The sequence below is a fragment of the Nelumbo lutea genome, chromosome 4, assembly GCF_056320005.1.
Source record: "Nelumbo lutea isolate HS-2025 chromosome 4, American lotus-T2T, whole genome shotgun sequence".
Classification (NCBI taxonomy): domain Eukaryota; kingdom Viridiplantae; phylum Streptophyta; class Magnoliopsida; order Proteales; family Nelumbonaceae; genus Nelumbo; species Nelumbo lutea.
Window position 1 is genome coordinate 15,441,979 of NC_142687.1, and position 24,505 is coordinate 15,466,483.

General features: G+C 38.5%; 2 protein-coding genes and 1 long non-coding RNA gene across 12 annotated transcripts; 2 read left to right on the plus strand and 1 right to left on the minus strand.

The window, feature by feature from the left end:
- Positions 1-340: 340 nt before the first annotated feature.
- On the plus strand, positions 341-8,881 carry LOC148854130 (protein PTST homolog 2, chloroplastic-like). Of its 5 annotated transcripts, none has more exons than XM_088982371.1 (8): positions 341-1,295; positions 1,393-1,559; positions 4,496-4,690; positions 4,988-5,220; positions 6,349-6,494; positions 6,595-6,742; positions 8,246-8,314; positions 8,391-8,881. In XM_088982371.1, the coding sequence occupies exons 1-8, from the start codon at positions 643-645 to the stop codon at positions 8,484-8,486; spliced, it is 1,707 nt and encodes a 568-aa protein (XP_088838497.1). In that variant the 5' UTR covers positions 341-642; the 3' UTR covers positions 8,487-8,881. The 5 variants fall into 5 exon arrangements, with proteins under 5 accessions (XP_088838497.1, XP_088838499.1, XP_088838503.1 ...); XM_088982373.1 differs by having other exon boundaries at positions 4,601-4,690; XM_088982377.1 differs by having other exon boundaries at positions 344-1,295; positions 4,601-4,690; positions 8,246-8,303.
- A 1,192-nt stretch (positions 8,882-10,073) lies between these two features.
- LOC148854131 (Regulator of chromosome condensation (RCC1) family protein) lies at positions 10,074-20,120 on the minus strand. 6 transcript variants are annotated; one of them, XM_088941610.1, is made up of 11 exons: positions 19,785-19,925; positions 19,467-19,529; positions 19,205-19,322; positions 19,040-19,139; positions 17,685-17,837; positions 15,381-15,539; positions 13,518-13,685; positions 12,690-12,821; positions 12,473-12,586; positions 10,615-10,713; positions 10,074-10,522 (listed from the first exon to the last, which is right to left on the minus strand). In XM_088941610.1, the coding sequence occupies exons 5-11, from the start codon at positions 17,824-17,826 to the stop codon at positions 10,353-10,355; spliced, it is 984 nt and encodes a 327-aa protein (XP_088797736.1). In that variant the 5' UTR covers positions 17,827-17,837; positions 19,040-19,139; positions 19,205-19,322; positions 19,467-19,529; positions 19,785-19,925; the 3' UTR covers positions 10,074-10,352. The 6 variants fall into 6 exon arrangements, with proteins under 6 accessions (XP_088797736.1, XP_088797733.1, XP_088797732.1 ...); XM_088941607.1 differs by lacking the exons at positions 19,040-19,139; positions 19,205-19,322; positions 19,467-19,529 and having other exon boundaries at positions 10,615-10,710; positions 19,785-20,119; XM_088941606.1 differs by lacking the exons at positions 19,040-19,139; positions 19,205-19,322; positions 19,467-19,529 and having other exon boundaries at positions 19,785-20,119.
- A 256-nt stretch (positions 20,121-20,376) lies between these two features.
- Positions 20,377-21,884, plus strand: LOC148854132 (uncharacterized). The gene is made up of 2 exons (XR_016094992.1): positions 20,377-20,893; positions 21,083-21,884. It is a non-coding gene; the product is annotated as an uncharacterized LOC148854132 (long non-coding RNA).
- Positions 21,885-24,505: the final 2,621 nt, after the last annotated feature.

Here is a 24,505-nt window from a genome sequence, read left to right on the forward strand (position 1 = left end):
TCGTTGGGTTGGGTCGATTCTGGTAATAATTTGTTCATCTCAATTAGGGATGTTCATCCAACACCAAAAATCGAAAACCTAAACTGAACCAATAAAAAGTCTGATTAACTGAATTGGTCAATTGGATTTTAATTTGCTAATTTAAAAAAACCAAATACACCATTCAATTTTGGTTAACCAATGTGTACTTGAGAGGGATCTTGTATTGTACGAGTGTATAGATTCAGACGCAACCTAGGGGCCGGAGAATCAAGAATCCGGATTCGGGCATGGTTAACAAAATTCAGACGCCTGAACCCGAAAGATAGATATCAAAGGAATGAGGTGCCGCAGAATAGGCATCAATTCAATGCCGTCCCAGCACACCACTGACGAGTGACGACTCTGTTTTACCCGCGCTATCAATAATAACAAAATCAGGATCGGCTAATAACAAACAATCTATACCTGACAACGAAAATACAAACATTGTAACAGGCGACACCGCTTCATTTGTAATTGCGCTTTGGAGTTTTCAGGTGAAGGAGTGAGAGAGTGAGTTTGGTTCTTTCCTTCCCTCCCCATCCTTGTAATATTCGACTATACATCAAGACGTTCATCTTTTGGAAAAGAGCTTCAACTGTTTGCCGAAATGCGGAAAAGATGGTTTCGTTCATCACAGCTTCCAATTACTTCGTTTCGTTGCCTCTTTTCGTTGTAAGTCGCCCTCACTTCCCCTCCCTGGTTTTCTTGATTCATCCAAGAAGACGGCTATCTGCTTCTTCTGGTATTCTCGTCGCTAAGAAGAGCACGCCTTTAGGGACTTCTTGTCCGGCAAGTACGACTTTATTGAGCCCGGTTCTTTTCTTACGGAAGACCTCTTCCTCTGGTTCGCTTCGGATGTGCAAGGGTTGGGAGAGCGAAGGAGACCCAGCTCTGGAGGCTGAGATTCTGGATTTCATGGAGAAATCTGACAACCCTATCGTTTTCCCCACCAAAAAAGAGTTGATTGTCGCCGGCAGGATGGATTTGGTTCGGGCTATTGAGAAACAATGTGGTTGGCTTGCCTTAGGTTGGGATATCGATGAGGAAGAAGACACCCTCCAAGAGGACGAGTTTCGATATCCGAATTCCATGATGTCGGAAGAAGTTGATAATGGTCTAGTTCTTGGCGATGATAGACTATCTCAGCAGAGGTTTGATAATATTAGTGGTGATGAGAGAAATTCTCTTGACGGAATTGATGTAGAGAGTTCTGAGGTTTCTTCTTCGTTTACTAGCTCTTCTTGCTTGGCTTCATCATCTGATAAACCAATGTGAGGTTCATATATGGTTACCGTTTTCTTTCTGTTTTCAAATAATCTTGGTTTTCCTGGAAAGGAAATTAACTCAGATTAATCCTTTTTGGTTCAGAGAAATGGAGGGTGGAGAGGATCCTGGGATTGAGGGTATCTTGAACCGGTTGGAGAAAGAGAGAAGTCTGTGTTTTGGTATTGATTCGAGGAATGAAGGAAGTAGCACCCATTTGTGGAGAAAGCAAGATAGAGATGACTGGAGACCAGAAAACTCAGTAGATATGGGTAAGTTAGGTTTACTAGTTGAAACTTACGAATTGATGGTATTTCCTTATATTAGATTTTTAGATAACATGGATGAATGACTTGTGAGCTGTGTAGTGTGAATGCGAGAGACATGTCTGTGCTTCCTGTTTTCTTTTATATGGTATCAACCATCGAACGCTGTGATATTGGATTTTAGAGTTTTATATTTGCAAGTTGAGGCATGGCTTACTTGATTTTATTGGTAATTGTGGCTCATGCATTCATCATCATCATCTGTGCCTTATCCCAATTATATGGGATCAGCTACATGAATCCTGCTTTGCCAATCCATTCTATTTAAAGCCATATCCATTATTAGTGCTTAAATCATTTCTTATAACTTCTACCCATGTCCTTTTTGGCCTATCCCAAGCTCTTCTAGCCCCTTTAGTGTGTAACAAATCACTTCTTCTAACTGTCACAATTGGTGGTCTTCTATGCACGCACCCAAACCATCTTCTAGCCCCTTTAAGCTAGTGCTATGCATCTTCATTCTTCTAAATATAAAAGATTTATATTAAAAGTAAAGAAAAATGAGATCCTCCTTACTCTTCTTCATCTCCATCCCCCTTCTCTTAAAGAGGCTTACACATCCTTGTGTTTGGGAGGCTTATGCCTCTTATGCTCTAAACTACACCTCACACTTCTAGGTAATGGAATGCCTTGCGTCACGCCTCTGTGTTTTAAAACATTCGTAATATTTGTTCAATTATTCCTTCCCAAAGTTTCATATTTGTGGTTCATAAGTTTAATCCTCTGATAGTTATTACAACTTTGTATATTGCCTTTGTTTTTAAATATAGGTGCCATGTTGTTTCTCCAATCATCAGACATCTTTTCTTTCACTATCTTATTCAATAGTTTGGTTAGCAATAGCAAGCCTACTCCTTCCATACCTTTCCATACTTTTATTAGAATCTCATTAGGTTCTAATGCATTTTCCTTATTCATCTTATTTAGTGCCTCTTTTACTTTAGTAGGTTTAACCCTACAAAGGTATGCATTATTTTTAACACTACTAGTATATCTAGCTTCTCCTCCATTAGTTCCTATTGTTCATTTACTAATTTTACAAATTAGGTTTTCCATCTTTGTTTGATTTTCTCATGTCTACCAAAATTCTTTAATCTTCATCTTTAATGTGCCTAACATGTAGGGTTGTCAACGGGTCGGTTCTAGGTCGAAACCAGGTAGAACTGGTCCCGGAACCAATAAGATAACCCATGGACCTGAAACCGACCTAGACCCTATAAGGTCTATGATTTTGGACCCAGAACTGAACCGATCGGTTCTTGGGACAATTGGGTCCAACCCGATGGACCCAATTATGAATTCCTTCCTTGCTTTCATATTTGCATCAGTACCTGATTCTTAAAATGTGTAATTCAAGATGTAGACCCAGACCTTGTGTGATGCATGTACTAAAAGTAGGATCAGTTCAGATCAGTCGAGAACTAGGAGGCTAATGCTTCCTGCTCACACCTAGTCATAGAAGTGATTTTTTTTTCTTGTTTCTTTTCCAATTTCTGTTCTCTTGTTTCATGGTGTTCATGGTCTTAGGCCTTCTTTCCCATATGTTTGAATATCAGAAAATTTTATAAAGAATGCAATATTCACAATAACTCCATAAACAAGATGAACACCCATTAATTCAAACGCCCATTAAAAATCTAACATGCAACATTTCAGTTTTTTTTACACTCAAAAAATAATCTACATTTTGACAATAAAAAAAATCAAAATATTTAAATGGAGGAAGATCGAAGGTTTCACAATAAAAAATCAACATTTCAGACTTTCAGTTTGTCATTGATCATTGGGTAACAAAGGGAGTGGGAGTTACTACTTACTGAGTTACTGTTGACGGATGGACAGCGCTGGATGGATGAACCAGATGGTGAGGCGATGTGCAGCCTCCACTCTCCTCTCCAGACAGTGAGACCACTGAGACGGACCAGCCGGTAGCCTTCGATCGATGTGCTTCAGGTTTCGATTTTTGAGTGAGAGAACTGAGAAGAGATTCAGTCTTAGAGAAAGAGTGACAAGTGAAACTGTGAAAGAAGAATTCTTCAGAAAGACAAAAACAAAAAGGGTTAGCTGGTTTGCGGGGGCAGCATTTCGGTAGGGTTTTGAAAGAAACCCCACCGAAATGACACCTTTAGCCCCACCTTATTTAAATATGATATAACATAAATCATATATCTATTTAATAGTATATATAGGGTCGGGTTGGGTCCAAATAGGTTCGGGACAAGGTGGACCCAGTTCTGACCCGACCATAATTGGGATTTTTTAAGACCTAGAAGTGACCCATCGGGACAAATTCTGGAACCGGAACCAGAACCAGTCCAATCGGTCCGGGTCCATCGGATCTATCAGGTTTGACCCAACCCATTGACTGCCCTATTAACATGGTTTAAATCTCTGCCTTTCCTTTCTCTTAGCTTTGCTAGTTTATACATTCCTTTCTCCCTCTTTAGTGCCTAATTTATGGTAAATCTCATCATAAGCCTTACATTTAACTTCATTCACTTTCTTTTTAACTTCCTTTCTTATGGTTTTTTTCCCAGTTTTCTACATCTCTAGCTTTTCCCATTCTTTGTAGCGTGCTCGTTTTAATCTAATTATATTTTGAGCCTCTTGATTCCACCAAGTTTCTTTAGTACTTCACCACTTCCCTTTATATTCTCCTAAGACATCATTTGCTACTTTCTTAATTTCTTTATATTGTTTGCCATTTCAAATCAAATATCATTAATTTTTCCATCTAAATTCCAATTCCCTTTTATTACCAATCTGTTTTTAAATTGAGAATTGCGGGTCATGCATTAAGGGACATAAATATATTTCTATGAATTTCTTTAAAATCTAAATCTCAATATGATGTTTTTTTCTTTCCTTTTTACTTTGTAAAGAGACAGTTGCTGGATTTGAAGGATGGAGCAGATCTTCTCTAAGATCTGATAAATACTTATTCAATTATAATGATGATATGCACACTGAAAACAGATCTTTCTCAGATTTTGATGGCATAAGAAGCTCACTTAAGCCAGATATGTGGAGAACATGGAGCACTCAACGTGCAGGAGCTTCAGATCATGTATTTGAAGGTATTCTACTTCCAAATTCCAGTGACACTTTTAGGTTAACATCATTATTATTTGAGAAGATAACTGTTAATCATTAGATTAAAAGACAAGGGGAGATGTACATGATGGAGTGAACAGTAATGCACATTGCATTTGGATTCAGTATTTCCCTCTCAAAAAACTATATGGTTTTGATGCTCTTTGAACCACTATTCATTCAGATAACTGCAAATTATAGGTCTTCTAAGTTATTATTGTTGCTGATGTTGTCATCTTGCATAAAGAACATTTTCTTATTATTACTCATTTAATGTGCAGCTGCTGAAGTTGTTTCTGGAGAAGGTAGAGCAGAAAGAGTGATTAAAGCTATGAGCAATGAGATGCTCACAAGTGAGAAGGGTGGAAATGAGATAAGAAACTTAATGAAAGAACATGTTTCTACTGATAAAGGAAATGAATACAATCCAATACAATCTCGCCTACTGAACTTGGAGTCAGAACTTGCTTCTGTACTCCACTTGCTGAGGTCAAATGCAGTTATCATGCCTAAGGTGGGTGGCTTGATGTTTTTGTTCGTATATGTTTCATAGGTATTATCTGCTATGGGTTGTTATTGTGTCTTTGAGCTATGATTTGTAGACAGCATATCCCTTCCATCGGTACCTACACTTGATAGGAACAACTAACAGTTATTTCAATTAATAAAATGTATCCATTTCCCAAGCTATCTCCTTATAGTAACTTACTTCTGATCCTTTAAATATGCTATGTTAGTTCTGACTTGTCACAGTTATTGGAAAGTTTAGTCTAAGTCATGTTTTGTTACTACCTAACTTATCATTTCCATGATGATTGTGATGAAAGTTGTGTATTTGTATCTGTATCAAAGTGGCTTGCTTATCATGATTTAGTAGGCTTTTAGTAGTATGAGCAATGTTTTAAAAGGAGTGCCTAAGCTCACAGGCAACACCTCATCTTGCACCTTAGGCTTTGGGAAAGCGGAAACCCCTTTGTGCTTCTTGGTTTATAGGACACACTGACTCAGTACGAGCACAGAACCATATTTTGTTAAAGAGGACCTGAACTTTTCTAGCTTTAAGTTCTTTACATTTTCCTCCTTTTCTCTCCTTAGATAAACAAATAGATACAGTGGACTTTGAGAACTAGAAGTAGTAAAATTCAATTGCAACATGCTTGATTAGTTCTTTCTGGTTGGGGCTCACAAATATTTCAAAAGGAATAAATTTTCTGGACATCTATCAGGCCTTTGTATGTGGTTTTTATGGAGCTCATTAAGAGAGAAGAGTGTATGGCTGCTATCTCTTTAGGATGGACACTGGATAGGACTCCGATTGAGGTATTTCCAAGTTTTAGAAAATGCCTTTATGGTACAGTGAAGAACTGAACTTAGAAGTTCAGTTTTTGTTGCTTTTGTAATAGGTGTGTGTCAAGGAGGTTGTGGCTTGTAATATAGTTATGTTTCTTGTTACTCTGTCGAAATGGTATAATGTTTGTCTTAATGTTGCAATTTGATCTTATTTATTGGTGATAGAAAATAGATATCCATTGCCCCATCCCATCAGCTCAAACACAGAAAATGCAGAATGTATAATGATTCAATAGAAGCAGGTTTGGACTTGAAGGTGATTTATTAAATCCTACTAAACATTCTTCCACAGGGCCATGAAAGCTCATCAGAGGAGTTACAAAGGCTTTCTGATGCTTGGGAGTTCCAGGAAACTGAAATTATGAAGATCCAAGACAAACTGCGGGCAACACATGCAAAACTGGTAGTGTTGGAAGGAAAGATGGCAATGAAGATTATGTATGTCTACTGCAATTTGAGCCATTCACCTTTATTCTTGCTTTATCCGGTTATCCAACCTTTCCTTTTCATTGGCCCTGGCATACTTGTCTTTTTGCAGAGAAGCACAAAAGATGGTAGAAGAGAAACAGAAGAGAATTGATGATGCCCAAAATGCTTTGCGCCTTCTCAGGACTGCTTGCATAGTGTGGCCTAATTCAGCCTCAGAGGTTCTCTTAGCTGGATCTTTTGATGGTTGGACCAGTCAGGTTTGACCCCTCACTCTAATAATGATTCTTAGATTTTATTCTAGTTAAGATATATATTGTCTTTGACCAGATCAATTGTACTACCTACTACACATGGTATCCTGAATAGGCATGTGGAATAATAATAGTGGTCAATCTTTAGTAGATGATACACATCATATAGCCTTCTCACACCAGAGATAAAATTCTTCTGACATGAACTCCACTTAACTCTCTGAACAATGGAAATGTTAGTGTGGCTCCCTAGTCACCTAGGGAACTAGCCAAAAGTTATTTCTTTGTATTATAAAATTCTTATCGGCAAGGTGACTAGGTGCCCCAATGTGCCTATAATCGCCTAGGCGGGCACCTAGTCGCCTAGTTGCTATAAGTCAAGGTGTTCGGGCGAGGCACCCAGCCAAAGGCGCCTAAACGACGCCCTGACAATTTTAAGTTTTCTGTCCATTCCAAATCATACTGATGGACACCACAAGGCAAGCACTAATCATATAGATATTTCTGTTGGCATAACAAGGAAAGGTTTGTGTAATCAAAAGTTGAGAAGTTGATGTAGTTGCTTGCAAGTCACCTGATGTTCCCCTTGGGAAACACATGTTTCTCATTGCTTGGTGCAATGTTTTCAAAACCAGACTGGATCGGACGGTTGGACCGGAAAAACCGGGAACCGGTCCGTTTAACCCCAAAACCGCTTTTTGGCCAAAAAGCATTGATTTGGTCAGCGAACCGCTGACCCGGGAACGGTTTTGGCCGTTTTTTGGGTTTTTTTAAACTTTTTTAAAATTTCTATTTTCTGTCAGAGTGGGCTGTCCATTCGGACCGGACGGTTGGACCGTTTGACCTAGGAACTGGACCCCAGAACAGTTCCCTGTCCAGTTCGATTTTAAAAACCTTGGCTTGGTGTTTTTGCTTATAGCAGTTTATTCATTGGTTGTAGTATACCCATTTTATTTCACAACTTCCTTTCAATGACATGAAAATGTTAAAATTAACCTTATGAATTTTCATATTTCTGGTGCATGTAAAACTAAGGAGCCTTTTATACCAGCTGAATTGACTGAACTTAATATCTATATAGGATCTTTTATTGAACAAGCAACTTATCCCCTAAACGTTTCATTGTGTAGCCATTTTATCCACTAAATTTCAAACCGACATGCAAATGATTAAGTAGTTATCAAGGCACTCCCAACTCAGGTTTTCAACTGTTTCTCTGTCATATTTTCTTTTTTGTTTCAGGTGTATTGTTTCTTTTTTATTTTTATTTCGTCTATGTTTGTGTGGTGGGGTGGGGCAGGGGTTGGAAAAGCAACCAGGTTGGTAAATACCAACTAATAATTGGGCAGAGGAACCCTAAAGAGAATTACTAAATGTCGTCCTTACAAGTCAATTTGTTCTTTATTTTCCCCCTTCTATAACATTTTCTGATTAACCTTGCGTGTAAGCTTACTATTTTATATCTTTGGTTTACTTGCATATCATGCGACTTTTGTGGTGCATTGGCAGAGAAAGATGGAGAAGTCAAGCACTGGAATATTTTCGTTGTGCTTAAAGTTGTATCCAGGTAGATATGAGGTGGGTTATCATCTTTTACCTTCATGAACGTTGCTCTCTTGTAATGTAAATAAATACTAAGATCTGGTGCTTACAGATCAAGTTTATTGTGGATGGGGTGTGGTCAGTGGATCCCCTGCGACCCATTGTAAAGAACAATGGCTACGAAAATAATCTTCTCATCATCACATAAAATCAAATTGAGTACTCGTTGATGCCCGTGATAGTGGCTTCCTCGTCAGTTCATAACGGTATGCATCAGAGGTTGTAACCGACGCTAGTTTCATCATTGCTTCAAAGTACAGAAACAAGTCTATGATGTAACAGATTTTTCTTCTGTTTCCTTCTTTTTTTCCCCCCCTTTGTCGATCCCATCATCCCAGTCGGTGAAGTGATCCTTTTATTTTTTGTCGCAATGCATACTCATGCCGTCTGTAATGGTCATTGCAGCTCTGGGTGATTATTTTTTTTTCTTTTTCATTTTGTTTTTTTCCCCACTGTAAGTTTCCTAATTGCTGCTCTTGGTGATTATCCTATTCATCAAATGAAGATAATTCAATTAGCCCAGTGGTCAATTCTGATTGGAAACATCCCTGTTCTGAGTTATATTATCCTTCTAACAAGAAGCTCCGGATCCTCATCTGGCCAAACATTTCAGTTTTTTTGCTAGTAATTGCCAAAAGAAAATGTATTGGCGTAAATTCCGCGTGGTCGTGTCCATACGAGTCGAATACATTACAAGCAGCAACTACTTTTAGAAAAAAGTCGATTCAACCAACTAACCAAGACGACCACACGTTTGTCCAGTGTTGAGCCGTAAGGAAGAGCTCAAGAAATAAATTAAACACTGCAATATGGTAGTGATATCTGATATCTCTCAAGGATCAGAGTTTCAATATTCAATATGTAATGGTTTTCAGGGTGTGCGATACATGAAATGCTACGAATTTGAGAGAATGAACATGTTGAATGCTTCATCTTCACAAGGAAAACGAAGATCCCAATCCTGATTCTGAAATACAACCCATTGTGCCTGCTATTGGCCGACCTTTTATTGTAAAGGATCAATGGCACAAAGAAAAAAAAAGGAAGGGTCCCACCTCAGTGATGATAACGATGTTTCTATATTTCAACATTGAAACATAAGAGCCGCAAAGACAGCGTGGGACAATGAGCTGGAAGCTTGGGTCAATGATGATAACGATGGGAGGTTGCGATATCGGTAGATTAGGAAGTGTACCAGGTTTAACTATTAATCATTCTGCTGGCTTCAACATTTGACATCCGATTGAAACAAATAAATTTGATAAAAATAGAGAATGACGGTAGTATTTGGCTACTGCTACCTCAATTGATTACCGATGGTAAAGGGTGGGAAGAAATGAAAGATAAAAGGGGTTCGGCTGGTCATTGTTATTCTATGGAGAATGACCGGTGCTGCAAACAATGATGTGAAATGGGGTGTTTAAGACAAGGTTTTCGAACCACCTTTGACCCAGCTTGGGAAACGTTCAGGCAATTGGTTCTATTTTACTCCAAACCTAGTATTTGGTCAAAAATCATTGAAAAAATCAATAAATCATTGGCTCGGGCAGTCAAACCGTTGACCCATTGATCCATTCAACAGTTTTTGACCTTTTTATTTTTTAATTATTTTTAATTTATTTGTCAGAACAAGCCATCCGTTTGAACCGGACGGTCAGACCGTAGACCTAAAAAAAGGCGACCAGAATGGTTCCGTTTCCAGGTAATGACTCCAAATCCCACGCAAGTATTTGCATTTTTTTTCTTCAAAACACAAAGGGAGGTTTTTATTAAAGTCAAAAACACCGGGAGGGAGGCTTATAAAATTGTCAGACAACCCAGGGGAGGGCTTTATATTTTGCCCATTCCATTAATTATAACTCCAATCTTGATGGAGCGAGCATAGGCCAGCTGATTATAGGAAGTTTGCACAGCATTTTCAATTTCAGTTGACCAGGTAGCCCATATAAAATAATCAACCACAGGCCCTTCCAAATAACCGAAGTAGCAGAAGTGACCACCCTTGGAGTTGGAATTACGACAACAGAATTCTGTAGGCATATGTAAACCCGCTTCCACAGTAAACACGGAATCGGTTGTGACCATCACTTAGTTTTACCATCTGAGGGCTGGTTTGATCAAACGTATTCCCCAATCCCAGTTGCCCATGCTCACCCCAGCCCCATGTCATTACCACTCCATTCTCTGCAAATACCGAGTGCAAAATTCATACAAACGGAATCAACATGTCTACCCATCAATTTATATATAAACATACGATGCCGGGAGTGACTTGCCTGTTACTAGAACGGAGTGCTCTGCTCCTGCTGCAATTTCTAAGACCCTTGTCCCGTCAAAACCACAGACCTTAGCCAGAATGAGTCCCATAGAATCTTCTGAAACATAAAACCAGTTAAATACGTTGGAATAAAACACAATTGAATGAAATAAAGAAAACAGTTGATAGTTCTTGGCTGCATGAAGCCCTATGGGTGTCTTCTTTCCTCTTTTAGAACCAACGGGTCAGATCGGATGCAAGTATTAGGACAAGCTAGGGTACTTCATTATCTGGTCTGTTCAGCTCAACCAACCTTCCCAGGGAGATAGGTAACTAGCAATTACTTAGCTAAAATAAAAAATAAGAATCTTAGAACTTATACTTTTCCTTTTAATTTGTAATGGACTCAAGTATCATTGCATGAATAGAGATTAGAGACTACTAACTCAGTACCAGAGCATGTGTATCACTTGGTGGCAAGTGAAGAAAGACAGCATTGCAAGTCACCATCTACATGTTTCCATCTCATTGTAAGTGAAAATAGTTTTACCAGATGAACCGGTGACTCGATAACCCAGTGAACTTTCTGGATCCTGATTATTTGATGGCCTTTTATGGTCTAAACAATCAAACAAGGTGTTTAACCAGAAAACCGTGATCCAGTGAGCATTTCCAGTTTTCTGTGCAGACCGTCTGACAACATTGAGTGAAAGAACTCATAATCAATTTGTATTCCTTTCATCCTTTGCCAATGGTCACATAATATAAATAACTATACACTTTTGCTCATGTAGATGTGCTATTTTTTTCTCCTACAGAATTCATCTATCATTTCTGAAATCGATATTAGCATTTCTTTAGATCCCATCCTTCTTAGTTGGAAAGTCATTGAATTGTGACATCACAGACCTGGATCCAAAAACCATCTTCACCCACTAACCTAGAGGATTGTTCAGCACACTAGCTCAAACTAAAAGTACAGAACCAGTTTCCATCTATATATAGATAAAGATAGTACTATTGACCATACACATGGGCCACTTTCCAAACTCTTGCACTGCATTTTTTTTTTTTTTGTCATTGACAAGTGATTGAGCTTATGATTTAGAAGGATTATCATCATCAGAGCAGCTTTATTTTTTACTAGACATTCTAGTTTAGAATTCTTCAAGTGATCATTTCAGATCCTATGTAATATCTCCTGATATTTTATCTAAAGCAGTGTTTTAAAAGGCGTGGGAGGCGTACGCCTGGAGGCGAGGCACTCCCAAAATGCCCTGAGGCGTATGCCTCTTGTGCTGGAAAGGGAAGGGAAGAAAAAATAAGGGGAAAGAAAGTGGTTTGCCCCCTGCCCCTTCGCCCCCCAGACCCCCGCCCCCTTTCTGATGCAGCCTTTTTTTTTTTGAGTTAGGGGGGTCTTGCTCCGCTTCGACAAAACCCCCCTTTCAACTAATGTTATGCATCTTTATTCTTCTTAATATAAAAGATTTTAATTAAAAATGAAGAAAAAATGAGATCCCCCCTTCCTCTTCATCCTCCTCCTGACCCCCCTCCTCTTAAGGAGGCTTTTATGCCTCCTTGTGTTCAGGAGGCTTATGCCTCTTGCGTTCTGAACTACACCTCACGCCTCTAGGTAGTGGAACGCCTTGCGTGTCACGCCTCCGCGTTTTGAAACATTGATCTATAGTAGTTAGTAGTTACCACCTATGGTACTTAACATTCTAAATCAGTAAGTATAACAAGAGAAGGGAGACCTCTAGAGTGGTGAAAGCTTACTTTTGTGTGGGTATGAGTACCTTGGCTCAGGATGTCAGTTCTATGGCCTATGTCATTATGCTATATAGAATAGATAATTAAACAATCATGGATACTCATACCAACTGAGCCAACACTCGAACTGTCAAGAACAGGTGAATGCTGCTGCCTGCTTGTCTGAGGATCACTAAGCATCCCATGATGGTTCCCACCTAGCATTAGCACTTCTCCTTCACCTATCCAAGATATGAAAGAGAACTATTTAAGTGACCATGCATACATAATTTTTAATTCAGAAATACAAAGAGATGTAAATAACATAAGATAGTATGTTTCTACCTGTTAATAATAGAGCATGATTCCATCCAAGAGCAACTTGAGAGAATCTCAAAGGTGAAGGTAAAGTCTGAGGGAGGTGAACATCTGAAGTGCCACCAAATCCTCTGCCCCAGGTGTACAGTTGCCTGTTGGCTGATGTAGTGATACCAGATAGATGACATCATGAATAAAGTGACTAATAAAAGAAAATACATTACTGATGTAGAATCGTAAGTCCACAACCATATGAGGCACCACTTAAATGTTAGTTGGCCATATTCCGAACAAGGCATAGTTAAAAAACCAGACCAAGAGGACACCTTCAATATATGATATGCTATTGTCCACATTTAACATCAATTTTCTGTGCCAAAATTCAAGCCATCCTACAAATTGAGACATTTGAATCCATAGAGCGCTTTGCCTATCAATCCAACATGTGGAACTGCTTAGAAGATCCTGAAAAAAGGGCCATTACCCAATCATTGTCCTGACCATCTCCGGTCTTGGGAAGGGTAGATACGGCCTAACATTTAGAAATTTTTGCACAAAGCGGCCTCTCTAAAACCCACATTCTCATGCTTGTTAACCCAAGATTTTACCAATGCACCAATCAATCGCCCCTTACTGCAACTGAGGATTAGCATCCTTCATCTGATCTGTTTCTTTTGGTGTTTTGATGTTTTCTTGTTTTCTGCACAATTCCTTGTCTAAAAGCCTTTTCACCAACTTAAGGCTCTGGATTGGGGAATTGATCAGATGCATGTATTGCTAGAGATAAAGTTGAATAATGACAATCACCCACAAGACCATGATATGTTTTTGGAAAACATGAAATGAGAAACTCACCAGACAATGCTGCGCTATGATCTCCATTTGCACTAATGGAGATGACCTTAATACCTCCAAGTCCAAAAATAACTTGGGGAACAGCAAATGATCTGATACGATCCTTGGAAACACCCAATTGGCCACGTTTACCTGAACCAAATCCATAAACTGGATCTTCTGAAGAACCTGCATCAGAACTATTCAAGTTTTTTAGTATATAAGGTGATGGATGTCAAGCCAACTAGGCAAAACCTAGGTGCCCAAACAAGTTCTTGCATTATGAGCTGAAGAATTAAATATTTCAGTAACATAACTTATGATCTTTTGATACAAGAAAATTATATAAGAGAAAAGAGAATAAAAATCAAATTCCAGTTGAAGTTTCATATGATGATATGAATGAATAAGGGCAGCAAGGAACATGAAAGAATTCTCAATCAATTTTTTTCATAAATATGATAGCCACTAATTTTATCAGGTTCGTACCTCTGGTATCAAGGAAAACTAAGAAATAGGCCATAAACTGTCAATCCGTGACCAACATGTAGCTGAAGGTAGGAATAATATTATGCTACACAATAAAGAGTGCACCCCCATACGCATTTTGTTTTTCATGAGAAACTAATCATATGGTTTAGCACAAAAAAAATAAGCATCATTTTTTCTGGATAAACATTACAAGAAATTTTCTTTGGCTTTTGCTTTTTGGGATAAATAGCTGTGGAACAAAAAGCAGATGTGACGAAGAAAAATCAGAGGAGCAAAATTCCTTTGATAATTGAGGACACAGTCCCTTGGGAGGATATTTAAGGAGAACAATTTAGAGGAATTGCCACAAAAGTCAAAACTCTAGTTTGTCAAAATTTATGTCTTCCATTATACAGATACCTAGAAAGTCCGGTGTTTGCCCTAAGCAGTTCAGTCTGTTTTCCAATTATTTATTGTTTACAACCAAGTTTTTCTTCCTGTTAATCATGCTTCCATGTGCTTGTCTTGTTGAGGTGGTCTCATTCCATAAGTAGCAAAGTCGTTGGAGTTAATGATAGATGATGTCTCTACACTGAATTTTCCTTCTTTGCCCAAATTATAATGAGACTCATCAAATAATCCTCTACAAAATGAAATAAATTTCTGAGAAAGTTCAACTGTGTCAGGAAATTTCACAGTCCAAATCTCAAGAAAGGTAAACATTAAGAAGTTTAAGTTTTCTATTTACTAGATGTCCTCCATCTTGAATGGTCACTGGCTTTGGATAATATGAACAGAAAGGCAGCAACAGTCAGACATACAATGGCACAACCTACCTTAACCTTAGAAAAAAAAAGAATAAATTCTTCCTTCATTTGGTTCCTAAGCACGATTTTTGCTAATATGGGAGATTTCTAAGAAAAGAATACCATATGATGAAGATGAGAACCATTGGGTGGAAAATTTTATCCCAACCGACCTTTCATTCTTACCTCCACATATACCTTTTTAACATAATATTTTAGGTTTTCCTCTCTCCTAACACCACCAACACCCCCCCCCCATCCCTCATCACCTTTATTCTTTCACAAATCTACTCAACTAAACCTTGTCCCAACTCTATGGGTTCACCATATTGATTGCCGGCATGCATGAATAAAGAAGTACAACTATCAAATATGAACATATATGGGAGATTTTTTCCATTTAACCATGTTTTCAAGCAACAAAAGGGAAAAATGATCTATCAATGAAAACAAGAGTTTAAAAATGCCACACACATCTACATAATGGCATCTTCATATCAAGGACATAATTCCTACCAAAACTAAGTGGTCAATAAGGTTTCCAACCAAACTTGGTGGAGGATAAAGTTACCACTAACATAACAGTAGGCCTGCTGTGTTTTTTTACCTTTTAATAAAACAAGCGAATGACGCATGCCACATGCTATTTGTTCAACATGCTTAAAAGCAAAATATAAGACTTCTACAGGAGAACAATGTGACTGATAATCTCCATGCCCAAGCTGCCCAAATGAGCCGTCTCCACAAGTGAAAAGTTTTCCGGTATCTGGCAAAAAAGAAAAAGATATGAAAGAGAGCTGAGCACAAAGGATCATGTACAGAAATCAATGGCTACACAATTTATAAATTGACAATCTTACTAGAAAAAAGGTTTCCTGGTCAAATAAACAAGGAAGCTACCTTGATGACTCCACCTATTTGCCATTTCTACCATGTAGAGGAATTGTGTGGTCAATACAGACCATCCATCAGATAAGGGATCAACCATATCAATCATGTAAGTACTGCAGTCCAATCAACCATATACTCCAAACTTTTATTGGAGTCTTTCCCAATCAATAGCAGCCATGCAAACTTTTCAATGAAATATAAAGTTTGCCTATAGTAGTGTTTATTTTGAACAAAAGCAAAGGTTTTTTGGGCCAAGATTCTTTCTAGAAATAAAGTATCGGGAGAGGAAGATGGTAACTTCATTTGAATTCCAAACTAAGTATTCAAGCAGGTCCTTGGATTGTTTAGGTAGGGAAGCTCACAAAATGATCCAATTAACACACATTCCCATGAACATAGAGTGGTTGTATAGCACACCAGTAGAAATTTCCTGCAATCAAGTCCTAGGACAACACCCTAGGATATATATTTTATTCAGGATTTTTTTTCTAAAAAGGGTAAAGTATGGATTGTCTTACTTCCTATAAAGAAACAATGTTCAAAGATTTACAAAATGATCCAATAGAGTGACTGAGCAAAGAATGAAGCATCACCTCTCTTGCAATTTAAAGATTAACTAGAAAAATTTTCCCAAGAAAAAGTAATTTAAGTGATGCACATCCCTTGGCTCCTTCCACAGAGCCCAACATATGGTTGATGGAATAATGCTCCAAATTAGTCTTTCATTCCTATTCAGCTAGAAATTAGTCTTCCCTTTTTCTGTTCAGTCCTTGTTTCCTAATGACAATCATTGATTCCCTTATTTTTAATTGTTCACTTAGTTGTTTTGTACTCTGCCAGTGTGAGCTTGTCTTACACTGCTGGTCCCAAGCCTGGATAAAGGAGGAGGGTTGCATCAGGTTGGCAGCTAGCACTAAAACTTTTGTCAAACCTCATGAATTGACGTAAATAGGCATGTAGGGAAAAGAAGTGTTGGATATGATATGGTAAATGGAGTATTTGGATTTGGGGAGAGGAATGAATCAATTGTAAGGCCAGCTATGTTGTATGGAGTAGAGTGTTGGGCAGTCAAGAAACAACATGTTCAGAAAACGAATGTGGCAGAAATATGAATGTTTAAATGAATGAATGGAAACACTAGAAAGGATAGGATCAGAAATGAAGACATCCATAGAAACTTAGGAGTAGCTCCAACAAGTGATAAAATGGGAGAGAATAGACTAAGATGGTTTGTTTACAAGGATAAAAGACCACCAATAGCTCCAGTTAGAAGAAGTGATTTGTTACAAGTGGAAGGGGCTAGAAGAGCTAGGAGTAGACCAAAAAGGGCATGGGTAGAAACAGTAAGAAATTATTCAAGAACTAATAATTTAACAGTGGATATGGCTATAAATAGAACAGATTGATGAAACATGATTCACGTAGCCAACCTCATATAGTTGGGATAAGGCATGGATGATGATGATAACATTCAAAATACTATACAATTAAAAATATTCCAACAAATAACTCAACGATACCACTTTACTTGACAGATTAGTTACTGAAATGCAATTAATGATACACAAAACCAATCAAAAACAACATCATAAGTACTAAATCTGTAAATATGAAGTATCTTCATAGTCTTGCTCGGCAATAGATGTAATGAGTTATTTATATAATATTGTGTCTCAAAACAACAGTAGCAGTAAAACTACAATGAAGCCTATAAGATTCAGGTATAAGTTACAAGTTGCCAAGTTTCAATTGTTCCCCTCCAATCATCTGTCCTATCTTGCCTAAATGGGAAAGTCAACAGTTCCCCTTGAAACAGCTTGAAATGATATTAGATTACATAAAAAATTGAACAGCCGAACATGAAAGTATTGCTACAATCACTGTCCAAAAATCAATAAAGAAAATAAATTTGTTGCAGTATTTGGTTATAAGTATCAACTTGAAACTCGCGTTTTTTTTTATCAGTTCAACTTGAAACTCCTGTTATTATCAGGGAGAAGACTAATATGCCTGAAGAGACCTGACACAAACCCTGAGTGATTCCATCCAGCAGAAACATAAGATGTAGTAAAATTTTCCAAAAACTTTACAGGCTTTGGTAGTAAACAACTCTCCAACTCTCCATGGCCAAGCTGACCAGATGTGCCCCTTCCCCATGTCATTACACCACCACCTGCAAAAGCAAGATAACATTCATGCCCTAGAAGGAAATAGTGGTGATGGTATCTCATGCACTTTTATGTAAAAGAATGTCATAGTTAGCATACAGGAAGCAATGATGACACAAGAATACTGAAAAATGAAAACTAGCAAGATCATCTACTATAAAATATAACAACAAAGTTCCAGAAATTCCGAACAGTGTTTTAAAAGGCGTGGGAGGCATACGCCTAGAGGCATGCCTCCAGGCGAGGCACTCCCAAAACGCCCTGAGGCGTATGCCAGAGGTGCTGACACCTCTGAGGCATACGCCTCTTGCGCTTTTTTCATGAGGCGTGCTAGAGGCGTACGCCTCATGCGCCTCATGCACATCTGATATAAAAAGACAGAAAAAAAAAAGAAAAGAAAAAAAGGAAAGGAAAGGAAAGAAAAAGAAAGAGAAGAAAAAAAAAAAGAGAAAAGGGAAGGAAAGGGAAGGGAAGAGAAGATAAGGGGAAAGAAAGTGGTTTGCCCCCTGCCCCTTCGGCTGGGGGGCTTTGCCCCCCTTTTCAATGCAGTCCATTTTTTTTTTTTTTGAGTTCGGGGGGTCTTACTCTGCTTCAACAATAACCCCCTTTCAACTAATGTTATGCATCTTTATTCTTCTTAATATAAAAGATTTTTATTAAAAATAAAGAAAAAATGAGATTCCCCCTTCCTCTTCATCCTCCTCCTACCCCCCCCCCTCCTCTTAATCCTTGTGTTCAAGAGGCTTATGCCTCTTGTGTTCTGAACTACGCCTCATGCCTCTAGGTAGTGGAATGCCTTGTGTCATGCCTCCTTGTTTTAAAACATTGATTCCGAATAAATAAGACTACAATATGATCAGAAGCTGGTTATGCCAAATATACCTATTATGCGTCTGAATTATGAACAAAGAAGAGTTGGCTGACTATTCACTTATCCCTTGCTCCTTCACAAAATAGAAATATAGCCCCTCCCCTGTTCCCAGTCCCATGGAAAGATAATAATCCAAGTTTATCGAATGAGAATAATCCAAGTATTTCCAAAGATTATAATCCAGCAGAGATGTTGATCATTTTATGGGGTGCATATAACATTTTAGCTGTATTCTCAAAGAACTCAAGCAGATCAAACTTTCGAGTATTTTGAGAAGAAATGGGATAAGCTTGATAATAGCATCCTTAACTAATTAGTCACTGTATAATAACATACATTTTTCTTTGGTGGGCACCAGCCGGGAAGATGAGCTAATCCGTATACTTTTTCTTTGCTAAGCATTATGCTGTCTTGTACACCCATTGTATTGATTTCCCTGGTTATTAGCTCCATATAATTAGCAGGGGTTGTTTTTCCTTTGCATCAATATCAAGTCTTTACCTGTTCGTTGTTGATTAGAAAAGATCACATGCCTTCACTATCAAAATAAAAATTGCATGCCTTTCGTGCAGCATAATTACTTTTTCTTTGTTGCTGGATTTTCCCTTATGAGGGGCACCTGAAGGTTGTCAAGTAGCCATATTGGAAACCAACAGTATACATACCACTGGAGCAGACTTATCAAAGAGTTCAAAGCAATTATGCCAATGTTGCAGAAGCTGAGTCATATAGTATGTCGAAGTACATGCTTTAACATACTTACAGTGAATTTACCACAAATTCAAAATTGTGATCACCCTCGATTTTCCATTTCCATACGCATGCTCTCATTCATTAAAAAGGAAAAGAACAACCTCAAATTAGAAATATTAAAAGGATTTGTAGAGTAAATTAATAATATCGCACTTCAGAATCCTAGAAAGCCATAACCGTATCTGTTACAGGTGAAATTACAGACTTTATGTGAGCAACGAGCACGTTTTGGACCTTAACGCGACCAGAAAGAACAGACAAAAACTCCGAGCATATCAGAAAGGCATGATGATGTAAATGGCTTAAATGGCCTCTTATGTGAAATTACCAGACAAGGCAATAACATGGGCACCACCACAGGCAAGCTGAGAGATGGGTCGGCCAGAAGAGAGGTCAGGCAGCCGTTGCGGGAGGTGTTCGTCATCGAGCCTTCCCGTACCAAGCTGCCCGTCAGTTCCAGCTCCCCAACTCCACCACTCGCCACCAGTCTCCTCCTCCGTTACTGCTTCTTCTTCAATGTTCGTTTCGTCCATCGGCCAGGTGCAAACCTCTTTCGTAGTCACTGCTAACAACGGCGAAGCTACTCCGTAATTTCCTAATTAAGGCGGGGAGTGTCACTTCTCTGTTCTGACAACGCCCGGGGGGGCGGCGGCGGACTGGAGAAAACTTGAGCCAATGTTTAAAAAAACGACCCGGAACCGGAACCGCTTTGGCCACCGGTTTCCGAGTCAGAGGTTCGACCGCCTATTGTTACAAAGACCTCCTGTCCCCTGTACTTTATTTTGCGACAAAAACCCCCTTGACCGTTAAGTTAAATGATAAAATATATTAAATTATCAAAATACCCTACTAAACTTTTTCTATTCTCCTTTTTTTTCCTTTTTTTTTTTTTTCTCTTAGAACCTATTTAACCCATTGTTTTTCTTTTCTCTTCTTTTCCCTGGCTCACCACCCTCTCTCATTCTCTCTCCGAAATGAAAGGACAGAGAAACCCATTTCTCATCTTCCCTTTCTTCTCTTCTATATTTTCAATCTCGTCTCTATGGTTGTCGTCGACGATGCTGCGATCATGGTAAACTGCAATGTTTGATAGCCCAACAACAGATGTATGCCCATATCTTCGTCTTCTCCGTCTTCCATCTTTTCCTCATCGTCATCGTCGACTTCTTCTACTTCCATGGCAACCAGCAGAGGGAGAAAAAAAAGGACGAAAGGACTTGTAGTTGACGGAGCCGAACACTCTCCTCCTACAACGCTTGCGGAGCCGGAGTCGGAGCCGCCTCCCCTGCAACACTTGTGGAGCCGGAGCCGGCATCACGTCCCGACCTGAAGACCCTGTCGCCGTTGCTAATCCTTCCTTTGCCATCCACGAGTCTTGCAATAATGGTAGCCACCGACTTGATCTCAGGGTCTTGTTTTCTCCACCACTTGACAAGGGTAGATTCATTGAACAACGTATCCTTACTTAACTGCTTATTTTTTTCTACTACTGAAACTAATTTCTCCAATTCCACCACCATGGGTTTCACTTCGATCCACTTCTACTTCTGATTTTCTTGTATGGTACTTATCTCCTTCGCTCGCTCTCGACTTCTGACTTTTTTTTTTTTTTTTTTTTTGAGAAAGCTCTTGACTTCAATTCGATCATGGAAGATCCAAACAAACCAGTAACAGGCTACCCAGCTACCACCAGGGGCAAGCTAGCTACAATTCCAATAGCTACCCACCAGCGCAGTCTAGCTACTCCGCCGCATCCACCGCCACCGACACATCCTACCCATACACCGCACCACCGCCAGCAGCTTGCTACAACACCAATCCATAGTATACCCCGCATTACGACCAACGATGCACTACCTTCTTTTGCTACTTCATCGCCACAATTATTGTCGTGTTCCTCATCATCAGCGCCATCAGTGGCTCGTTCTCCGTCCTCATGTACCTGAGTTCCGAGTCAATTCGGTCTCTATTTCCTCTATGAACATCAACAATTCTCAGGTCACCGGCAATTGGGATGTCGGCTTCACTGTAACAAACCCTAACAAGAAGATGAGCTTCACTCTACAATTTCACGGTGGCAAAAGTTGCCTATTCTGCTGCATTTGAAGACGGGTTGAAAGTTGTGAACTTGTTAGGGAAGCAGGCAAATGGAGAGAGAGAGAGAGATTTGCAGAAAGCAGTAATGGAGAGAGAGATTGGGATAGAATTAAATGGGTCCAATCCCAACATTGTTAAGGGGAAGGGCAAGAAAAGAGATCGGGGGAGAGATAGGAGAGAGGAGAGGGAGAGAGAAATGTGAAGGAACGGAAGGGCAGTATAGGTCAGGGAAGATGAATAGTGTTTTTCTCATTTGTTTATTATACGGGGATTAAAAAATATTGTAATGACATTTTTGGACGGAAGGTTAAATGAAGGGGTCTTTGTCTCACAGTCATAGTACAAAAGGAGTCTTTGTCATAAACCCTATAGTACAGGGGGTCTTTGTCACAAATCCCATATTATAGGAGGGTCTTTATAATTTACCCTAAAAATAATTAAAACAAAAAAATGGCCAAATGACCAAGTCAATTGTTTTTGAAACAGTCAAACGGTCTGAGTGTTTGGTTCAATAATGGTTAGAAAACCAGGCTGGTGAGGGGCCAACAAACTTAGTCCCTTGTTGACAGACTGTCGTCCCTCATAGTGTAAACTTCATTCAATGCCAATGGGTTTTAAAGCTTCAGTGAACCGATGGAACTTTTTAAAGTGATAATCATCCAAATACTATAATTGATTTTTGGGATTTTTGCACTGCACTCCACCTCAAAACTCTGATTTGATGTGCTGACTTAGAACAACTTAAATTTATAAACAGCTCCACCTATAACATCTATACTTGCTCATGAAGTGTCATCAATTTCGAGCTAGCACCTACCTGAACTGTACGATGGAACTAGTATTTCAGAGGTGGATTAAACGGTAAAATCCCTCTGATTTTATTAATATAAAACTCAACATATGGGAAGGTTTACATTGATTTAGTATATGTTTGGCATCAATGCTGCATATACAACATTGTTTTCTATGTGTGGGTTGAAAGTACTGTTTTATGAGAAAATTGTCTTTTTTTTGTTTGGAAATGTTGTTGCCAAGTAGGCGTTTCTTGGAGCAATAACACCTTTTGTTTGGTACCAGTGCTCTGTATCTGTTTTCAGCACTAGTACTCATTATAGGAAATCCATGTCATTGCCACATCATATCCCTGTTAGAAGCAACGAGCTCCAAATTGAAAAAACATCAAATTTGGTGTTGCTCCAAACCACGCCTTCTCAATTTCTAAGACATAACTTGGAGCACCGTTTTTTATGGAAAAATGGTTCTAAACATGTTACCGTTTTCTTGAGCACTAATTTTTCTATCGTGGCATTGATGTGTCACCGTTTTCTAGAGCAACAACATTGATGCCAAACACCACCTTAAACTGGGCAATCCATTTAATTTCTCGAGGCGATATAGTAATATTCTTTTTTTAGGCAATGTAGTAATATTTGTTACTATGCATGTATCGAATTTTTCATGTGCCAAATCTATTTTATACTTAGTCATAAGAAAAAAAATGTTTTTCTCAATGATTTATATTAATTTGTATATATTGAATTGTAGAATTTCCTCCATGCTAAGGTTTTACATGGTGTTTGGAAGTGTGGGCGCTTTTTGGAACTGATTTTCAAGAAAAAACATCCATGCTTCCAAGACCTGTTTTTTTCACAAAAAAAAAAAAATGTTTTTGCCACGTAGGCAGTGAGCAATATTATGCTGTTTGGTAAGGTGATTTTTATCACCGCTTTTCATGTATGTGTTGACAGGTAATTATCACATAGGATGCACATCAATCAACTATTAGTGTCCCGATTTTCATGCATCGGTGGGGTCCCGATTTTCAAGGCATGCCCGATTTTTTAATAATTGGCTGAACCAAACAATAAAATACATAGATATTTGTTGAAACGCCTATATGGATCCGACATGTTGAAAAATGGCTACAGTTCCAAACATTCCCTTAAATTTAGGAAATCACGACTATTCTTGATCCCTGACGAATTTTCAATTTTTTTTTTTTATGTTTTGGATGTAAAATTTTTTAACTGTTATTTTTATATGTATAATATCTTAATGATATTTTTGAATGAGATCTTTTACAGCACCTAAAAATATTTGCTTGTGTAGAAAAAAAATGAAATATTGAATGCATCTAGATGAGTTCACTTTCGCTCATTCAAGGACGAACGAAAGCATCCGTCCCAAGATAATTACTGGGCGAGCTGGATCTATTAATCCACAATCCACGTCAGAATTGATTGCCCCACTGCGTTTAAATGAGAAACGATTGGTTACAGCCTTTGTCTAACTAAGTAATTATCTTCAATGTTTGTATTTTATTTGATCCTAAAGTGAGAAAGATAATAATTATAATCATTTATGACAATTAAGCACCACATCAGCATAACAGTGAAAAAAATTCTTAACTGTTTGTGAAAATTTTTAAAAAATAACTTCCATAAATAGTAGGCATGCATAGAAACCAAAGTCCATTTTTACTATTCTCAATGATTATGGAAGAGCATAAGAGAAGAACTGCTGAAGTGGCACCTATGTAATAGCGTTTATTGAATAAATGCCCACGGAACCAAGCACCCTCATAGTCATGCATTAGGAATATCTTCCATGAAATAAAATACATGGGTACGGAGACATTCTTAGTGAAAGGCTATAAAGGCTACTCAAACAGTGTTTGAACGGGCCTTGTGCTAATTGAAGCCGATCTCATACGCTGCACTCAAACGCCAAATCTCAGCAAGTCATCATAGTTGAAGGCGGGTAGGGATCCCAACAGGCCATTGCAGATGTATATTGAGAACATCTCTCTTGTCAGTTATGAAGAGATGTATAGCTGCAGTTGCCAGTTGCAATATGTTGGTAGTGTATTGCTGATAGCAGATCTGAATTCCTTGAAACTATGTTTGATTTAAAGGAACCTTGTACAGATTTTTCTACCTTTCTTTACCTTTT